Source organism: Polyodon spathula, chromosome 2 (assembly GCF_017654505.1).
Source record: "Polyodon spathula isolate WHYD16114869_AA chromosome 2, ASM1765450v1, whole genome shotgun sequence".
Taxonomy (NCBI): domain Eukaryota; kingdom Metazoa; phylum Chordata; class Actinopteri; order Acipenseriformes; family Polyodontidae; genus Polyodon; species Polyodon spathula.
This window is the reverse complement of record NC_054535.1, coordinates 96695523-96715784: the sequence shown is the minus strand read 5'-3', so window position 1 is coordinate 96715784 and position 20262 is coordinate 96695523. Positions and strand designations below refer to the sequence as shown.

The 20262-nt window shown below is 36.3% G+C and overlaps 1 protein-coding gene across 2 annotated transcripts in view; it reads left to right on the top strand.

Annotated features, from left to right (window-relative positions):
• The window catches only part of LOC121304533 (WD repeat-containing protein 7-like), a 214009-nt gene that overhangs the window by 31395 nt on the left and 162352 nt on the right, over positions 1–20262 (top strand). For both annotated transcript variants that reach the window (XM_041235722.1, XM_041235715.1), the window contains exons 13-14: positions 2411–2606; positions 5335–5549. In XM_041235722.1, the coding sequence (XP_041091656.1) occupies positions 2411–2606; positions 5335–5549 (411 nt within the window). The remainder of the gene's footprint in view (positions 1–2410; positions 2607–5334; positions 5550–20262) is intronic.

Below are 20262 nucleotides of genomic sequence, written 5' to 3'. Positions count from 1 at the left end.
CTGGTAAGTAATACAGCAGCTTTGTAATCCCCGGGTTTATCCCAAAATAATAGTCCTGTTTATTGTACCTCCACATTAAACACAACACACATACATACACAAGTCAGTTAGTGCTTGAATTAGTGCTAGTGGTGCAAATACAGTTTATGGTGATACAAGTGCAGTGCTGTTCTGGGTTTGTGCTGGCCCCTGGCGACAGCTCTGGAACGTGTAAGCTGTCTAATAACAAGTACCAATTAGACAAGACAAACACTCATAATACGTATAGTCACAAAACAGGTCCTTCCGGGTTCTTTTATCAGTAACCAAAACGAAGGTACAGATTACGTTGCTTCGACCCCTACTTATACCGTCACTCATGACCCGTTGGTAAACGATTGCAGCCGCTCCTCCAGTCTGCAGCTGCCACATCATTTCCCTTCCAGGTCGATCGTTTAATGTACCGAAGCGCTGTCCCTTTTCTAAATGACTGACTTCCTTTTAACCCTAGGAACAAAGTGTCAGGCAAAGTCCAGGGTTCTCTGACCCATTAAGTAGCACCCTCACAGCTCGGGAGGGAGATTTACCACCAAGAATCATTGTCTTTTTGTCACATTTACCCAACAACATATCCTCCCGTTTACCCATATATATGTTTGCAAAATGCATACCTAACTTTGAGTCTATTACTTTGCCATTCTACTTGAAACATGTATTTTCAAATGTAAAACAACTATTTCCTAAAACTATCTTGATCATATTTAATATATCCTCTGTAGGTAGTGTGTTCTTCTCTTTTCTGTTATCCAGTGCCTCTTTACATGCTTCTGAAGTTTCATTCCTAGGAACACTGGGTACAGGGATTTTACTTCCATGCTAAATAAAATAGTATTCTCTGAAAGTTTATTTTATATCTGTTAATCCTATTCAGAAAATGTGTTGTGTCTTTAACACAGCTAGGTAAACTTTCAATATGTGGCTGCAACTGCCGCTCAGCTATGTCTGCAATAACATATGTTGGGTTATCAATTGTGCTAACAATCACTCGTATTGGGAGGTTTATCTTTGTGCATTTTTGGGTTACCTCTAACCAAACCTGTTCTTGGATTTTGAGGGAGCATGTCATTTTGTAATTCTTTTGATATAAATCAATTTTTATAGAATCTGCTAAATTTCTCCCTTTTTTATTATGATATTAATGTTATTAGTTTCTACTTCTTCATATGTATTTATATTTTGTATTTTAGTCCATACTGCTTTCATATAATCATCAACTTTGTTCATTACTACCACTCCAGAACCTTTATCTGCTGGCCTTAGAATGTATATCTTTTTTAACATATTAAGGTCTTATGAGGAAGTCTCTTTATTAGTAGTCAATTTCAAATACAGTACATTGATAATGTATTGTAGAATTGATGTTACTGCGTGTACAAAATCCACTGGTTTGATATTTACCGGCGTGTTGTACATAAACCACAGTGGACTGGCAAGAATTACATGCTTAGTAGTGTTGTAATTTTGTGGCGTAATATAGCACTTATTGCTTGTCTGCATAATTGAAACTGAGACCAGTTACCAAGCTTCTACCTTTAACCCTTGCATTTGATTTGTTAAATCTGTTTTTACTTGATCAGGTTCATCTTTTTAGTTTCTGTTTATTGGTTTTCATGTCCTTTGCATTTTTCTGGTTTTATATAATATAACAGAACCACAACAAACTGGTAATGAAATGAACTTGCCAGTGATCAGCTTATCTGTATATTGCCCAAAATGTTAAGCAGTATCTTGGAATAAATTCACCAATAAACTGCAGATGAAGGACTCATGCATCAATGCTTCACACACCAGCAACCTGAATTGACATGAAGGTGTTTTCAGAGGTAATTTTCAGGTTTCAGAAAGGTATTTCTCTTGTGGTTGAATCAAGGAAATGGATTTGTTTCTTGACACTTGCTTCTGGGTAAATGGTGTCATTGTGAAATTGCAATATGCAATACTGGGGCCAATTCAATTTATATTCACAGTGGCAGAGCTGTCTATGCTTTTCTTTGCCAGTAAAGTGCATGACAAAGTTTTGATGTGTTATTTATTCACAGTAATCTTTGGCAGTGTTTCTAACAATAATGTATTGCATTATGGTCATTGTAAAGGTAAAACATGTGAGGGATGCCTTTTGAAGTTTATTAAAAAATATTGAAATGTTCTATTCAATGTTAAATATCTTGGTGTGAAGACCTATGTGAAGTGGCTTGTGACAATTATGGAAAAAACTGGTATTAATAAAAATTCACTCTGTAGTGAATTTCTCTTACAAACTAGTTCAGACCCTCAAAATAGTGTAGGTTTCTCTGGTAAGAACAGAAGTAATTTCCAGACAGGTGTGAGCAACAATGTGCATTTTTTTCATGTTGTTTTTATTTTGTTGCAGACACGAGTTCAGCACTGTGTCTGTTCTGTGGCCAGCGATCACTCGGTGGGACTCCTGAGCCTGCGTGAGAGGAAGTGCATCATGCTTGCATCTCGTCATCTTTTCCCAATTCAAGTGATAAAGTGGAGGCCCTCGGATGACTACCTGGTGGTGGGCTGTTCAGATGGATCAGTTTATGTCTGGCAGATGGATACTGGTATGCAAGAACTAATATTGAAATAATATTGAACTTGTACTAACTGAAATGTTTCACCTTAAGTACTTGTTGAAACCGAGAATTAGTGTGCTATTAAACTTAATTTCAGAACTATTTTGTGTTCAAAAACATGTTTAAATCATAGAGAGAGGCCAGTTCTACAAATATGATCAGTTTCATGGCTCAAGGTTTTCTTAGAACAATGTGTTCTATATGCCTACCATTTTCAAATTTTTCATTGGCTAAACGGGTGATAGGGTACCTCCTTTTATTAATTAAAAAAATTAAGATATGGAGCTAAATGATGGCCAAAAGTACACTCCACTATGGCCAAAATGATTTTGGTTGAAATCAGAGAAGTTCAGGGTGGTATCCATTTGTAGATTAAGTATTAATTTACCAGGTTGTTAAAATACGAGTATGAGAAAGAGCTAAATGGTATCATAATAAATACATGGAAAAAAAGAACAATAAAACAGATGTTTGAATAAAACAGATTTTTTTAAACTGATGTGTTCGTTTTAGTCCTACAACAAAATTACTGTTAATGTCACACAATTCATTTAAATAAAAAGTAACAAGATGATCTAAAATCTCTACAAACAATAATGAATATAAATATAAAAAGTTTTAATATGCACTGTCATAAACTGAAAATAATGATGAAATATCTATAAATGAATTTACTGTATAAGAATTATAATAGAAACACACTATACAATAAGAACTGTAATATAATCATACTGGGCTAAGAAGTAAATGTGTGCCATTCTGGAAAAGGAAAGTCTTTGTGGTAGTAAATATAAACAGGAAGCATTTTACTGGTGCTTACATAGAACTAGAAGGAACATATTAGAATTCCTCATTAAGGGTCAGAACTCATACACATTGTCTATAATATACAATACAGTTGTCTATAATGTAGTACGGACTATTTATTGGGTAATTCATTTATGTGCTGTGTTTTCCATGCTTTTGCTAGGTTCAGATTTAATTTACCATACTTTGTGTTCCATCTACAGTACAATGGCAAACAGGAGCCATAAACTTCTGAGACATTTTCTCTTGAATAAGGCTGATGTTTAATTTCAGTATTTTAATAACTACATTCGATGCATTAGCCTGTTTATGCAAGCTGTTAAACCCAGTTTTAAAGACATATTTGCTGAGTAGGTTACAGCCCTAGAGAGCTGATTAGGGAAACTTTTAGTAGGATTTTTACAATCCAAATGTCTCATCCTTGGCTGGGGAGCAGGTCAGTCACATGGGAAAGAATTAAACTAAAACATGCCTGTTTTATAGATATTCACTGTTGTCCTAAAGATCTTACAAGATGACTCCTGTGTTTTTATTATGTTAATTTTCTTAAATCGGACAGTCCTAATGTTGCTTCCTTTGTTATAATTATCCTTTGTGAAGACTAACATTTATCTGCAAGTTTTTTTTTTTTTGTGAAAGTAAAATCAAATTGTTACAAAACTATAAATAAACAATTGCTTGTTACTCTTACATGTATTGCACCATAATCCACTTTACATCAATCTTTACAGCAGTGTCAAATTAGAAAAATACTTTGCTTGTGAATTAAGTTAACATAGCCTTCCTCTATAGCAGTTAAGACACTAGTGAAGCTGTTTTTTTTTCTCCATTATATTTTCTATTATAGCTTTTTGCTAGATTTCTTGAAGTGTTTTTTAGAAACTTAAGATTATATATAACACAAGCTTTCTGGGGTACAGAATTAATTCCTAAGGAACTAATGAAGCATTACGGTACGACGGGGTGGGTTAACATGAGATAACTTAGGGAGTTATAAGGCCCGATGCGAAGTGGTTATCACATATTGACAACCCCTGGAGTACCTTAATGCTATTATAAATCAAATTTAAAATTACTATATTTATTTACTTTTAAATAAATATGTTGAAAGGTTGTATGGGATTAAAGTATGGTTGATAGAAGGCCGCTAACCAATCAGAAAGCAGGATTTTTCCAAGCAGGTTTATAATATATACTTACTTCCTTCTTTCATATGCTGGACTATACTGCAACACAATTGATAGAATATTAAAGGGAAACTGCATCCAACAAGAATATTTAATCCTTGAAAGTAAAATAAAGCATGTTTTCATTTTATTTTCATAGGCTCATTGCTCTTTAGTGCAATTCAGTATTTGGCCAGTTATTTTGGTGGTCTCAGCTTTTCTGTAAGTCTTTAATAAACAAACAACAAAATGTCAAATCATTCTTAAACCATGTCCTAAAATAAAATCAAAAAATAAACACTGAGCTGTGCAGGATTATTTGTCGTGGTTTAAGATGTGTCTCTGGTGTATAACCAGATTATTCAATAAATCCTAGGAAATGACACTAGTACCAGTAATATGAGACATGTGCAGGGCTCAGGCTGTGCTATCGAATCAATTGGTTTACTATTACACTACCATCCTTGAAGTTTCAGAGTGGCCAGAATGTGGAATCAGAATTAAAAAGAAATAATACAAAAAAATAATAAAATAAATAAAAATAAAATAAAACGACTTTTTCAAATCCAATACCCGACTCTGTGTTGATGGTTTAGAAACTACTTGTCTTTGTACAGCAACTGTAACTTTATTTAGACCCTGCTTTCTGTGATGCCACGATGTCAGCTAAAGGAGACTAGTCTCCACAGTAGGGATAAAAAAAAGTGTGTTAGGATGGTTCTAAATTATTTTGTTCTCTGCAGGTGCATTGGATCGCTGTGTAATGGGGATCACTGCGGTGGAGATCCTTAATGCCTGTGATGAGGCTGTTCCAGCAGCTGTAGATTCGCTCAGCCACCCCGCTGTCAACCTTAAACAGGCCATGACCCGCCGCAGCCTGGCTGCCTTGAAGAACGTGGCTCATCACAAACTCCAGACCTTTGCTACCAATCTGCTGGCCTCAGAGGCTTCAGACAAAGTAAGCCCCTTCCTCCTTTTTATGTTTTTGCCCTTTCCTCCCTTTTTTTTTTCTTTTTTTGCTGTGTTTTCAAAAAATATCAGCAATGTTTTTTTCAAAATGTGTACAGCCAGGAATCCATGATGATACAATATACAACCCAGGATTTTAGCACACCAAAGGAATGTGTTTTCTCCTTTGCCTTTGCGCAGGTATGTAGCGAGTACAAAAATTTACTTCAGCTTGTGTTTAGGTTTTTATCAATTTTTCATACGCATGCATATCTCGTACTGTTTTTAGCATGTATGCTTCCCTTGCAATGACTTCTCGGTATCAACACAATGAAAAGATTATTTATTTATTTAATTATATTTTAGTTATCGCCAATTCTTTACCCCGGCTCACTGCTCGCAACCCCCCCGGCTGCAACACCGTCCTCCTAAACGTGCTCCTGCCAATCCCTCATTTTTCGCACTGAGGATCCACAGCGAGGTCACCAGACCTATAGTGCCGGAGAAGAACACAGATCTGGCGGCTCCACTGCAGAACCACAGGCGCCCTATCGGCCACAGGGCAAAGTATAAGCAGGCATAACTTCAGCAGTATAGAGTTTTAAAAAAATAAAAGCTTAAGTAATTGTAAGCTGGCACATACTTTGCACATGATCCATCTAAATGTACCTATGTGCTGTACAATTAGTATTGTAGTCATCCCCAGTACTATGACTTTATCTATGCAAATTAGTACTGTCATTTTTATATTTTATAAATACAATACTGTACATCCACATGATCAGTTGTGTAAACCCTGGACCACACATTATGATGTACAATATAGTACTTTTATTTTGCAGTAATTTTGTTTCTCTATATATATATATATGCAAGTATGTGGAACTCATAATCTGGTTTTCTAGGTTTCATTGTAGAGTGATTTTGTTCTTTTTATATATATCTATCTGTGGGACATTTGTGATTGTTGTGCAGCCAACTCTGAAACAATTATATATATATATATATCTCTGAATGAGCTGAGTAAGCTGGGGGATAATCTTTTTTATGAAAAATGCATGGTAACCATATCATTGGGGAATTCTCTGTGATCCCTATTGTACAGTGATTGCAGCTATAGCTGGAAAAATAGTGGCTCTTGTAAACAATTACCCAAGAAAGCAACACCCCTTAGATTACACCCAAATACCACTGATCAAGAACTTGCTAGGAAAATAATTATAAAAAAGATGATTAAATACCTTTAAGACTGACTGTCTGGAGAGGATTCTACTTTTTTCTTTTTTTTTTTAAGTTTAGCTTTAATGAGAAATAGTTTATAAGTTTTTGTATATTGCATTGAACAATGACTTCAATTTAGTACAAAATGTTTGTTAGGTAATTTAATGCTTATTTTTTTTCAGCAAAAGTTGTTGAAAGTATCATCCAGAATGACAGCATTTTCACGTTTTTAAGTATTATTGTTATATTACATGGAAGTGCTGTTTTTTGTTGCCCCAAAGTTTTCTAGTAAAAGGCACCCCAATTCTCTGTATTTTTTAATTATTATTTAATAGCAGTGCTGCAATTACGTTTCAGCAACTTAATCTGTCATGCTGATTATTGATCAAGTCAGTGTAGATCATTACTGTTAATTACGTTAAACAGAGATTGCTTTCTTCCTCTGGTCTCTTGTGTTTATGAAGTTTGGTTTACTGCCATTTTCTTATGATTTTGGTCAGTTCTGCATTGTTGTTTTCCTTTATTCAACCTAACAAACAACCATGTTTGTTTCTTTTTGGAAGTTGGAGTTGGAAATTTGCAACAAATTCTAAAATGGCCATTAATCATCACAACCTAGTCTTAGCTCTACATGAAAATGTTAGATTTACTGTTTTCCCACTACAGGAGGGGCATTGTCGTGGATGGCTAGAGTGGTGCGTGTATGTGGTGATGTCAGGTTCAGGAAGCAGCACAAACAAATGAAACTGCCAAAGCAGTATATTTATTAAATAACAAAAATACATAGTTTTAACAAAAAACACACAAGAAACAAAAGGGCACACAGGCCAAAGTAAAACAAACACAAAACCTATAATTCTTTTATAAAAACAAGTACCTTGTTCGCTGGCTGGTAGCAGCGGACCCTCAAAAGGTGACGGCAGGTGCGGACCCTAGTGAGGCGAAGGTAGGAGGGTAGCCCCTGGCCAGTAAGGCGGCAGCAGGAGCTCTACTTTTCCCTCATGCTCTGTAGCTCATTGCTTCCTCTTCTGGGGCTACAGCCCCAGACTTTCCCTCAGCGTAAAGTCTTCTGCTGGAATTAACAACACCGGGCGGTGTTTTGGAGGCATCCCCGGGCGGAGGTTTGCAGGCAACATGTAATATGCAAAATGTGTGCAAGTAAGCAGTTGACAGAAAGTGAATGGCTTGACATAAGTTTTACTTTAATTTATTGCTCCTGTGATATCCATTTAGCACTCTCTTCCTGGTCCAGAACATCCTGACATTGTTTTTCTAGGTCTTGTGTCAGGACCACTATTTCTTTACAGTAATTAATCAGAACCACTAAATGTATAGAATAGTTTTATGGCATCAGCAATCCTCAACAAAGTCACTTGTCATTCCCTCTTGAAAGTCTACATGCAGTGCACACGGAGATGATCCACTTGTTTAAATCACAGTAGGAGTGGTAGAACTGTCATTTTTTTGAGTTGGACAGATTCATCTGAGATAAAGTTGGATAATCAGTGGAGATAATCTGATGAAAATCTTCTTTTGTGTCTCATTGTTCCTGCTGCTGGACAGCTGTTTACACCTTTATTTAATCTGCTCTGAATCAGGTGTTTTGAAGGGCTAGCACGCAAGGAGCCTACAGTATTAGGGCCTTTACAGTCCCGGGGGGCGTCTGCAACAAAGCCACAGATTTTACTTCATTTTGACACAATGCAAAAAAAAATGTTGGCAGTGAGAAAAAATACCCCTTTTATAATGTTAGAAACTGATGAACAGAAACTAAAGTATGCAAATAATGATTCAAAATGGAAGAAGAGAGAAGTGATTAATTTAAACATTGGGAAGCTCACAGGTTTATTCCCAATGTTGCCCCATTAGCATGTCTTGCATCTGCCCTATAGCAGACCTGGAGTCACTTACAATTCTAATTACAATTACAGCAGATTCTTTTACTTAATATCAATTACAGTTATATTTTGTTCAGTTATAATTACAGTTACAATTATGCTAACAGTAACACAAATTAACATGTTTACTCATTCTAAATAACCAAGTTATTTGGTTTCAGAATGAATGTATTTACAAGTATTAGATCATGGTATATTGCATGGATATGTGCCTTTCATTCTGAAACAAATTAGAGGCATTAAATCTTCATTCAACATTCATGAACATTTTACATGTACCTCTAAAGGAATAGTCTACTGTATTATCTGCAAGAAATGCAACAAATTGTATACTGGGGAAACTAAAAGGTGTTTAGCAGACCGCTTTGTAGAACACTTACGAAGCATTTCCATTAACACCACTGCCTTTCCAGTAGCCTGTCATGATCACACTTCTGATCTCACAGTCTGTGAAATCAGTGCTATGGAACAAATGTTGCTCAGAAACAAAAGGAACGAGAGTTTATTTTCAAACTGAGAACTTTGGGACCTCTGGGAATGAACATTCTATTCTAATAACCATGACACTATCTACAGAATTTTTGTATAATTTACAAATATTGAACAATAACAGCTCAGGGACCCGAGGCTCAGTGGGTGTCCTCCAATCCCACAAGCCAATTGGCATCTTTATACACCCAGGAACTCGAAAGAAGATGTCTGTAGGCTACCGCCCTCTGGAGGACAAAGACCAGCCCAGCTCCGTCCCCAAACTCACTCAGCATCTGGCTGGAGGGGTCGCCGCAGAGTGGTAAGGAGAAACACAGTCTAAATCAGATCCCACCTCCCCAATCCTGGAAGCGCCAAAGCCAGTGCGGCGCCCCCTGGGAGTCCCCAGCGGAGACCAGCTGCTTCACAAAACCAGGATTCAAACTTGCGATCTTTGCTTGTATGACTCGCCCTGCATGCCCGCGCGGCAGTGCTTTTACCAGGTGAGCCATTCGGGTACACCTGCAATATCAATATTTTGATATCGATATTGTTTGGTATCGATAATAATTTTCATATCGCAATATTGTAGGATTAAAAACATAAATAAATAAGTAAAATAAAAAATATATCGCATACAATTGCAGAAACATACATTTTATTGCTAATACTGCTAAAAATACAAATGCTGTAAAATCAAGTTTATTTTATATAAAGGTACAACAAACCCTGTACATACAGATCATTGTTAGTCTCGTAGGCAAACCCCACACTGTGGTGGGGTGCCCCGCCCCTGTGTGTATTTTGTGTTTTATGTTGTATGTGGTGTATTATTGTTGATGTGTATATATTGGTGAACAGGGTATACATTCGGTTATATAGCATGGGTCATTTAAAATGTATATTTTTATTTAGGCCCAGGGATTGCACAGTCACTTCATTTGCAGAGTAAAGTGTGCATTTGTATATGGGCACAGGGATTGCACAAATTAGTTCACGTGACAGGATTGATTAATGATTAATGAGAAGTAAATGATTAATTAGCAATTGAATCCCCACACAAATTACTCACTCGGGGTTGGGTATTCTGTGTGGAGAATGGGAGAGAGAGGAGAAAGAATTTTAAAATCTAACAATTGCTACTCTGCACGATACTTTGTTCTATTCTGAAACTACAGTAATTTTCTGCAATGAAATGAAGGGAACCAAATCATCCAACAGTCAATAAAACTTGCTTGTAAAATAAGCATGAGCCATTATTAAAGTATTTGTGCTTCTAGTTATATGCTGATGTTAAAATTCACAGACCTAAAAGAGGAGGCAAAGTGATAGATGACGTTAAAGATATCACAGGTGTGGCTGAGCCTGCAAACAAAGGGAATCAAATTTTTTTTTTTTTTATCCTGACAGTGTTACAGAATTGTTGACCTTTCCTCTAGCCTGCCACACATTTTGTCTAATTAGTTTGATCTTTCCTGCCTCTGTGGTCGGGGCTCCAGCTGCCCGCTCTGTGACCTGGTTGTAGTTTGCAGTGTTAGTACTGATTGCATTGCACCTTTGATGAGTGCGGGAGGAATTGCAAAAAGGCAGAAGATGGTGTGTGTGCTGTGTGTGTGGAGGTAATTATAAGGCTCAAGGCACAAAAAATAAGTGCTGAGAGTCGGAAGCAGATCGAAATTATGGTTTCTGGCTTGCGAGTGTCTGAGAGAAAGGGGAGGGGGGCAGGAAAGCTTTATTAAATGTATTGATTTTACAGGGCACTAAACTTCCCCAGCATAACCCAGAGATTTAAATGCCTCTAATGGTTAAAGGTCTGTTTGCTGTTGTGTTTATGCTAAAGATTTGTGAGTTCAAAGTGACAACTAGGAGGAGTAGACACGTTTTGGAAGCATTTTGGTTTTGGTGATGATGTATGGCCAGCATAGATCAAAACAGAAATATTGCACAAGGATTGCACTCTGCTGAATTAACAAGTTAGCTGCGTGGGCAGCCTTCTTGCACTAGTACGTGTGTGTGTGTGTGTGTGTGTGTGTGTGTGTGTGTGTGTATATATATATATATATATATATATATATATATATATATATATATATATATATATATATATATATATATATATATAGCATTTAATGTTTTAAGTTGCTTTTTATTTTTTATTTTACTGTCCTTTTGTCTTTTTTATAGTGTCCCTAGTCATGCTGAGTGGTTCTAATCGTGATTATTGTGATTTAATTCAATTTTTATACTTCAGGAGATGCAAAGTTGTAGATGTCAGTTTTGATTAGAGTCATCTAGTGAATTAAGTTTATTTTGAAATTCTGCTAATACACTATGTGGGTATACAATAACTTTTCTCTCTGGCTCTTACAGTTAGTCTAATTTAGTCTGTAACATGTATGGTGGAGGTCTGGACAATCTGACAGCTAGAGCTGAGAGCTGCTCCTCTGATCAGGTCAAAATACTCAGATATACAGAGTATATCCAAAATAACATTACATTTAACATTTAAAAAAAGTCAATGAGATACATCTGTTAAAAAAAACGATATGAAACTATTTACACTTAAACACAAGATATCTGTAGAACTGAGTCAGTTAGCACAAGTTCAGTAATTCCTGACAATGGAACACCTGAGAGTAACCGTTAATATTTTTTTCCCCACAGTAGCTGTCAATCATTTTTAAAAATGATTTAACTAAAATTATGTCAACAGGGATACAATGGAAGCACTTGTATGTACTGTACGTTAGTATTTTGTATATATATATATATATATATATATATATATATATATATATATATATATATATATATATATATATATATATATATATAGATAGATAGATAGATCCTGTGATGGCAAGTGGTTAGGATATCCTTGTTATCTTGGGATATACCAGTGTTTATATTTAATGGGCATTGATATATACGACTACAGCGGCCATTATACACATCTACCGCCCTGTGCTGGGTGTGGAACAAAATTTTGTAAAATGTTGCAGTTTTTTATTACAATCCAATTGTGATGAAAAGGGGTTATGACATTTTTTAGCAAGAGTTACAGTATTGAGGGGTGTAGTGCAGGCACAGCTATCTTTTCTTCTTTGTTTTATGCCAGATTAAAAACGTTGAATTCTCGCCAGTGGGGGAAATTAATATACATTGTATAACCAACTGTAAATTAAAAAGACATGGACAGAAGTGTATGTGTGTGTCCTTTCATTTATAATTTATGAGGGCACATCGGTGACATATATAATTCAGTAGGCCCCCAGGTTTGATATTACTACATGACTGAAAAACTGACTATTGTTGATGAGATTTCTTTCATCCAAAAGTGGACATTGCAGTAGAATTGAGAATAAAAAAATCTCTCTCTCTCTCTCTCTCTCTCTCTCTCTCTCTCTCTCTCTCTCTCTCTCTCTCTCTCTCTCTCTCTCTCTATATATATATATATATATATATATATATATATATATATATATATATATATATATATATATATATTTGCCATTAATTTTGTTTTATTACAGATACACATTAATAAAACAACTGAAATAGATATATATTGTAGTGATCCATGTAATTGTGTTTGTATACTGTATTCCTACTGTTTCTGCTGTGGTTGTGTACTGTAATTCCCACTGTATTGTGTTCCCTTCCCGTTCCTGTATTTCCTGCCGTTTGTTTGTGTAACTGTCAAGGAAATTCATGTTTTTTTTTTTTTTTTTTTTTTTTAATTTAGTCGTCTCCAATTTTTTCCCCCTGTTTTCTCCCCAATTTAGTGTGCCCAATTATTATCTGTATTCTCGGCTCACCGCTCGCAACCCCACCGCCAACTTGGGAACGGAGCTGGCGCATGTGTCCTCCGAGGCGTGCTCCTGCCAATCCGTCATTTTTTCGCACTGTGTATACACAGCAAGGCCACCAGACCTATAGTGCTAGAGGACAACACAGATCTGGTGGCTCCACTGCAGAACCACAGGCACCTTATCGGCCACAGGGGTCGCTGATGCGCAGTGAGCCGTGGATTCCCCGGCCAAGCTAGACCCTCCCTATGGGGCACATCCTACACTTCACGTGGAGTGCTGTTACTGGATGTGCCACTAGAGCCCCAGTTAAATTCATTATAATATAAGCATTTCCCAGATATTTAATTCAGACTGTTGTCTGTGTGATGTACTGTGGTGATTGGGTGATAGAACTTTCTCAACCAGATCTACTTCAAATCTTGTTGATTAGACCAAGGCACTGGACAAATGTAGTGTTAACCCTTCGAAGCTCATCTTCCAAAGTGCTATCTGATTGTCTGGTCTAAGGTGTCATAAAACTTACCAAGCCAAGCTATAGTGACTATACAGTTGTACCATTGTTGTGTTAAAAGTTAGTTAAAGTGCTTTAAGAATCATTTTGAATTACATAACTTGTAGACTCAAGTTTAATAGTTTATTTTTAGTTTCCCAATAAACCTGAAGGGTTTATTGTGTTTTAAATGAATATTATACACTAATAACTATTTTTGAATATTATCCTTTGCTTGTATTATGTGTTTTATATTTTTGTAATCGTAATTTTGTATAGAGACATGAAACTGAAATGTATATGCTTCTCTAAAGAATGTAACTAAAGTTATATTGAATAGGATGTTTAAATGATAAATGTAAAATCCTTTGGTAATGAAATAGGTGGATACACTCCATTTCTAACACACCCTTTTTTTTTTTTTTTTTTTTTTTTTTTTTTACACAAAACTGTCTATCAAATACTGTGAACCAATGGAAGGACCGACAGGGAGTTGTTTATAGTACAAGGGAACGCCTATACATTGTGTTATTTAAACTCAAAACAAGGATTTTCGCACTCTGGATTTGCTCTTTCTTCAAAATATCTCATCGCTCTCAACTCTTCAGACTCTGAAGTTCTTCCGAAGACGCAATGTTGTAATCTTCAAAGCTGTCCCAGAGAAGATGGACTCCCTCCGGAATGACGAAAGCTTTTGCCTACAGCCTTCATGGAGATACTGCGCCGCTGCACAACTAACTTCCACAGAGAGGACGACCGTGTTAAGAAGACTTTGTTTTAAACATTGCACCAACACAAACTTATATTGTGTGTTTACAAGTAACTCAAATGAAGCCATGCTATTAATAGTGTCGCAATACGTAATGTGCGTCTATTCAAATAGATGCTGGAACATTTTACATGTGTCCTTAGCCAGTTGGAAGCTAGAGCATGTATACATAATTTCGTGACTGAACCCGATCCATGTTGCTTGCAGGTTATATCCAAATTTAGCAGGACAGGGTAATTGCGGCCTTTTTCATCCAAAAATCAAATCTGTTTCCGTTTTTTTTCACAGTGAATTTCACATTTTTTTTGCAGCAGTTACATTCAAGTGTCAAAGGTAGTGTCCATTCCATACTTTTGATTTTTTTAACCTAGAAAATGCAGTGAATAACATTGTGTGAATAGCTCTTTATGTAGCAACTTTATTTATCTATCTATTTATTTATCTATCTATTTATTTATTTATTTTAGAGTGACCAATTATTGTTACTTTTATTTATTTTTCCCCCAATTTAGAATGTACGTTTTTTTTTTTTTCTTCTGACCGCAGCGAGTCCCCACACAGCACTGACATTCCTCCTATCTCACAAGCCTAAGCCAGATTCGCTTTTATTCTGAGCAATCCAATGCAGAGATGGGCAGGCTACCTGTCCTTGAGAAAAGAGATCAGCTTTTTATGCACTCTTGAATTTGCTCTGTGCATGGCCTGTAGGGTTCTCTGTTGCGCGAGTAGAAGGAATCCCTGCCGGTTTCTCATCCTCCACCCTGACAGCGTCAGAGCCGATGTGACAACCCCTTCAGAGTCCCCAGCAAAATTTGGCCTCTTTTTACAGCCCAGATGCAAACTGGCAACGTCCAAGTTGTATGACTCATCCTGCACTCCCAGCGGCAGCTCTTTAACTTGATGAGCCACTTGGGGACCCCCAGAAACTTACTATTTCTATTTATTTAGAGTTTCTTGCATGGATGGGACCCCACAAGCCAGAATTAATGCTATTTATGTTCAAAAATCCCTGTTTCTTTTATTTATTTTGCACTTTATAGGGGTCTGCCTAAATCGCAATTTCGCTGAAACCGGGAAATTGAGGGGTCACCACCAAATTCACCTCTTTTAGGGGCCAATGCACACCAGACAAGTATGGAGAAAAAAAAAGAAACCTAGAAAATAGTTAAACGAACTATTGCACAATGCAAGCTGTGCAAACTAAGTATCTTCCATCTGTAGATCTTTTTTTTTGTTTTTATTATTCCTTCGCTGTCCTGTGTGCATTGCAAATTTAGGTTGCTAAAATCTAGTTTTCAACATTAGAGGTACAGTACATGCAGTCTCAATGTATGGGCAAGTCCACACCAGACAGACAGTGTCTGCAGCAACTCCTGGGGGATGTGGCATGCTTGCCTTTAACAAAGGACAGCTCTGTTTTAGTAAGGAAGCAAGTACCACTATTTTTAGGCTTTTACAGTGCTCTGAAATATTGTCTACTTGGGTTTATTTAATGTTTAAATCGCGAAGTCCAAATTTTAATTATAACCTACCTGCGAAAAATACGTAATTTTACCTTAATTTGAGTAGATCCCTATTTATCTTACAATATGTTCTGTGTGCTTCTCTGTAGATAATTACCATGCTCTATTCCAGAAAAAAAATTTTCAGGCAGAAACGGTTACTTCTGCCTTTTTTTATTTTTTAAGATGTGCACGCAAGTGAAAATTAACATTGAATGTAAATAAACTCTTCAAAATGTTTTAGAAAAAGGGACATTGTTTTGGTTTTCATTTATTAGTCATTATAAGAGAAAATACTAGGATCAAAACGAAACGTTTATCACTATGCTTAACATGTACCTTGCAAGTTGAGCCAAGTGTTTGAAAAGCGTGGTGGTAAAGCACACCTCCACCTGTACCCCGATTCTGACTCGCTTACCAAATCTGAAGCTGCACTTTGATCCTATTTTTTAGTTATTGTTAACCCCTACTGTTTCACACATTACTTGCTATTTTAGAAACTTTTGTGCAAATTCTGGCAACGTGGTAAATCGGTGCAAGGCAAAACGTGTTATGATATTTCTAACATTTATGAACTATGTCATTTATGGTGAACACTGACATGGATTTTTGCCTTCCAATTCATGTGCAGCAATGTTCATTTATTTCAGTTTCTGTGCCACACTAAAGAAAATAATTATTACTTTCTAACAATGATAATTACTCTGTACTGCTGTTTTCACGTTGCACTGCTAAAGGCTTCTGTCATGATCAACAAATGAGCAATGACACAAAGCAAAATGGGCAGAGATTTGTGACTCATGCAGAACTAAAGCAGCACGGACTGTGCTGAATGAAAGCACATTTGAGAAACGTTGCTAGTGGACTGTGTGAGTGGATGGAATGCATCTGCGTTAGACGAATGGCAGATTAAATAAGTCCCGGTACCCAGTACCTGCATCAAAATAAGTCCTGGTATGGAGTGCCGGTGAGTACAGGCAGAATTTCACCCCTGCTTGTGATTTTATATTTGTCAGTGTTACTACCTTCAGATTCGTATAGTCAGTAATTCCTTTCTATTTGCCTGTATTTTTAGGTACTGCTGTTCTCTTAATTCTGTAAATAAATAAATACAATTAAAGTAGTTTGTTGAATTAAAATGCGCTTTCTAACTTTTTTGTTCTTCTGCTCCAACATTCTTTGCATAGAGGGTGGTAGTCACTGTTTTATGTTTTGTCAGTGGCTATTTTTTTTAAACTGTGACTTGCTTTTCTTGTCCTTTAGCATGGTGGGTCAAAACAGAATTTCACGCTGTCTTTGGGCGTACTGTTCAGTATGGTCTTTTGCAGTTACCTTTTAGGTGGCAGCTGTAACGGGCACTGTTGGGTACCAAAAAACTAGCATGCCAGTATTTTTGAGGTGGAAAACAATTTTATGTGTGAGAATTACCAGTTTCTGCAATCTCAGAATCCTGGAGGGACTGATATATAGTAAAAGTTCCATGCAGCACATTTTTTTTTATCTTTATCTCATTTTATGAACACATCATGTGTAGCAGAGCAGGGACGGGGTTAAAAATCCTCCTGCCAAACACGTGTATTATTTGTTTTGGCAGTTGGCATAATAATTGTAAATTAGAGCCAGCTGCTCTTACTTGTTACTGTGGGGCATATAAGCCTCACAGTTTGCTCATTCAGGACTGCTGAGTAGAATTGAGCAGAGGGCTGTGCACGCTCGTTCCGACCAGTCACCATAGTGAGTACTTATGTGTAATTTGTTAAACCGTGTGTTTTGTTGGCTTAGCTGTCCCAGTTTGTAGTCAGGGATGTTCCCGGAAGTTTAGTTAGCCAACTTGTGTTTTGTTTTGTTTTTGTTCATTTTATGTTATTAAAAAGTGCGCGTCAGAGCTTAAACCTATATTTCTGTGTACTGGGTCTCATTTTTAAAGGGCAAACGAACGGTAGTGAGAGCAGCTTTCTCACACGTCACTAATTTCCAATGAATGCTTCTTCTTTTGACAGATTAATTATTTCCTATTCTAACTAGGGAGTAAAATGGTCCTGTTTTTGCGCTCAGCCAATCCTTGTTGACTCTAAGATACAGCAGTGCCTGTTGTGATGGTAGTGAACTGCGTAGGTCCCCAGCAGACCTTTTGTTCATTATTACAAACAATCTAGGAATCCAACTGTTGGTTGAGAAGTGAAAGGGAAGGCTTCCTATTCAATTGCCAAGACACTGCACCATCCAGCCCCTTTCTTTAGACTGATATTTTGTCTCTGGTCAAATGATGATGTGTCACAGTACTGCACTTAGTCCTAAAATTACAGCTTCTCCTGTCAAAACAAAGCATTAATCTACAGGACAAAAGCTTTAACAGAACCAACAACGCTTTTGTTGAAATGTAATGACAGATAATGGAATAGACCATAGACTGCTTGCTGTCATCTAGGCCCTCAATTATATTATATTATTATATATATATTTTTTGTGGTACAAAAAAAAGCTCAGAATTTTAATTGACCAATTTAGCATCTAAGGGTAGCTTGCATGAGTCTGTCAAACGTTACCCCTACTATTGCCAATATTTCCAAACTGTTTTTAAGCTGGCAAAGTTTAGATGTTACAGAAACCCTTCAATTTGACCTGTGACCAAAGATGGCTGTCATATTGTGACTTTTTGGTTTTTGAGTGCTAAAGACCTAACACTTAAAGTATGCCGTACAACAACAGATTAAATTTAGTTGTGTATGCCGTACAACAACAATTTACATTTTTGTGCCTGTTTTTTTTGTTTGTTTGTTTTTGTTCACAAAAATTCCCATTTCTAGTTTGTATGGCTCTTAGTAAATTGGACTGCATACTTTCTTTCTTCCTGTCTAACAAAATGTATTTATGACAAGGTGGTATAATCTTGTAAAGATTACTTCCTAGACGGTATCTGAATTGGACTTTGGTTCTGGTTAAGCGAATGGGTTTGAGCTAATGTAATGTCTTGTCTTACTGTAGTTTCTAATAGTAATAAAAAATAACATGGCCTTGTTTCATTCACAAACACTAGGATTATATTACCCGCCACCTTTGCCTTACGCAAGCCAGATAAAAAATCTTAATTAAAAAAAACAAACTTCAGTGACAGTTTACTGATTCAATTCTGTTGTTACAGTAGGTTTTTCAATACTACACTAATGTCCTTCAGATGTTTAAATGTCTCAATCTCTATAAGACTATGTAACACAATTTTTGTTCCTGGGTAGTAAGTGTTATTTCCTAATTGCTTATGCCTCAAAAGTATAGAAAATGGCTATTATTCCCCACAAACTTTGCTTTTGTAATACAAAAATGACTACAAAAGATTTAGAAGCGAGTAGTTTTGTGAGATTTACGATTATACTGTAAATACATTTTTGTATTACTTTAGTATAAATACATGTTAATTTGGATTCATATGTTGTTTTTTTCTGACTTTATGTGAATGAAAAGACACACATTTGCCCGTTTTCCCACTGGAAATAGTGATATTTTGAAATATCACTGTCCTGGTCACAAAAGCAAAGTTTGTGGGGAATAATAGCCATTTTCTATACTTTTGAGGCATAAGCAATTAGGAAATAACACTTACTACCCAGGAACAAAAAAAATAAATTGATTTGTTACATGGTGTAATTTGGTGGTATCAAGCCACTTGTACTTTTGAAGTGATTTTTTTTTTAAACTGTGTCTGATCAAGCATAATGCTGCAGCACACTTTGTCCCCCATTTAATGCCTTCTAAGCATCTTCTTTATTGGAAATTGCTGCTTCCGAGACCCTGTTGCGGAATAAAATAATGGCGTACACAGCCGTCCAGATAAGTTGTGTACCTGCCGTTTTTATGCATTAAACAATCCTAAATATGCACAAAATTAAAATGTAATGCGTAAAAATACTAATTTGATGCGTAAACACCCCAGTCTAATTACAGATCCAACTGGAGACATCGTTGAGGGAAACTGCTAAAAAAAATTTAATGTTAAAATATAAGTAACATAATTAATTTGCAGAGTCAGTGTGATACCTCAAAAAATGTGCTGAGCCAATAAAGAACCTTGTAGAACACACTTGTGGTTGTACAGTAGTTCAAAGTGACATTGCAGTTGAAATGGAAGGCTCTTTTTTAATGCCTATCCCATTATCATTAAAGAGAGTACAGTATTTATCGAGATTACTCATGACTTCAAGGTAAGTTTTACTCTCCCTGTGTTAAAATTAGAGGGTAAGTTACTCCCAGACCCAAAACCTTATTTGGAGTGCTGGGCATACTCAACTTTTGCGTTTCCAGTGCTGAACCAAATGAGTCTTGGCAATAATGTACTTATCGTAAAAGGTTATTGGGCCAATTGACAACTTCCCACATCTTCAAAAGCTGATTTTATATAGGCAGTTAGTATACAATATTAATTCATAATTGAGCATTAAATGTCCTGTGTTTGTTCCAGCACTACTACAAAGTTGATAATGCTGTAATTGCCTTTTTTTTTTTTTAAACATTTAAATAAAAAAAAAAAAAATAATTAAAGGCATATTTGTACCACGAAGGCCATCAGTC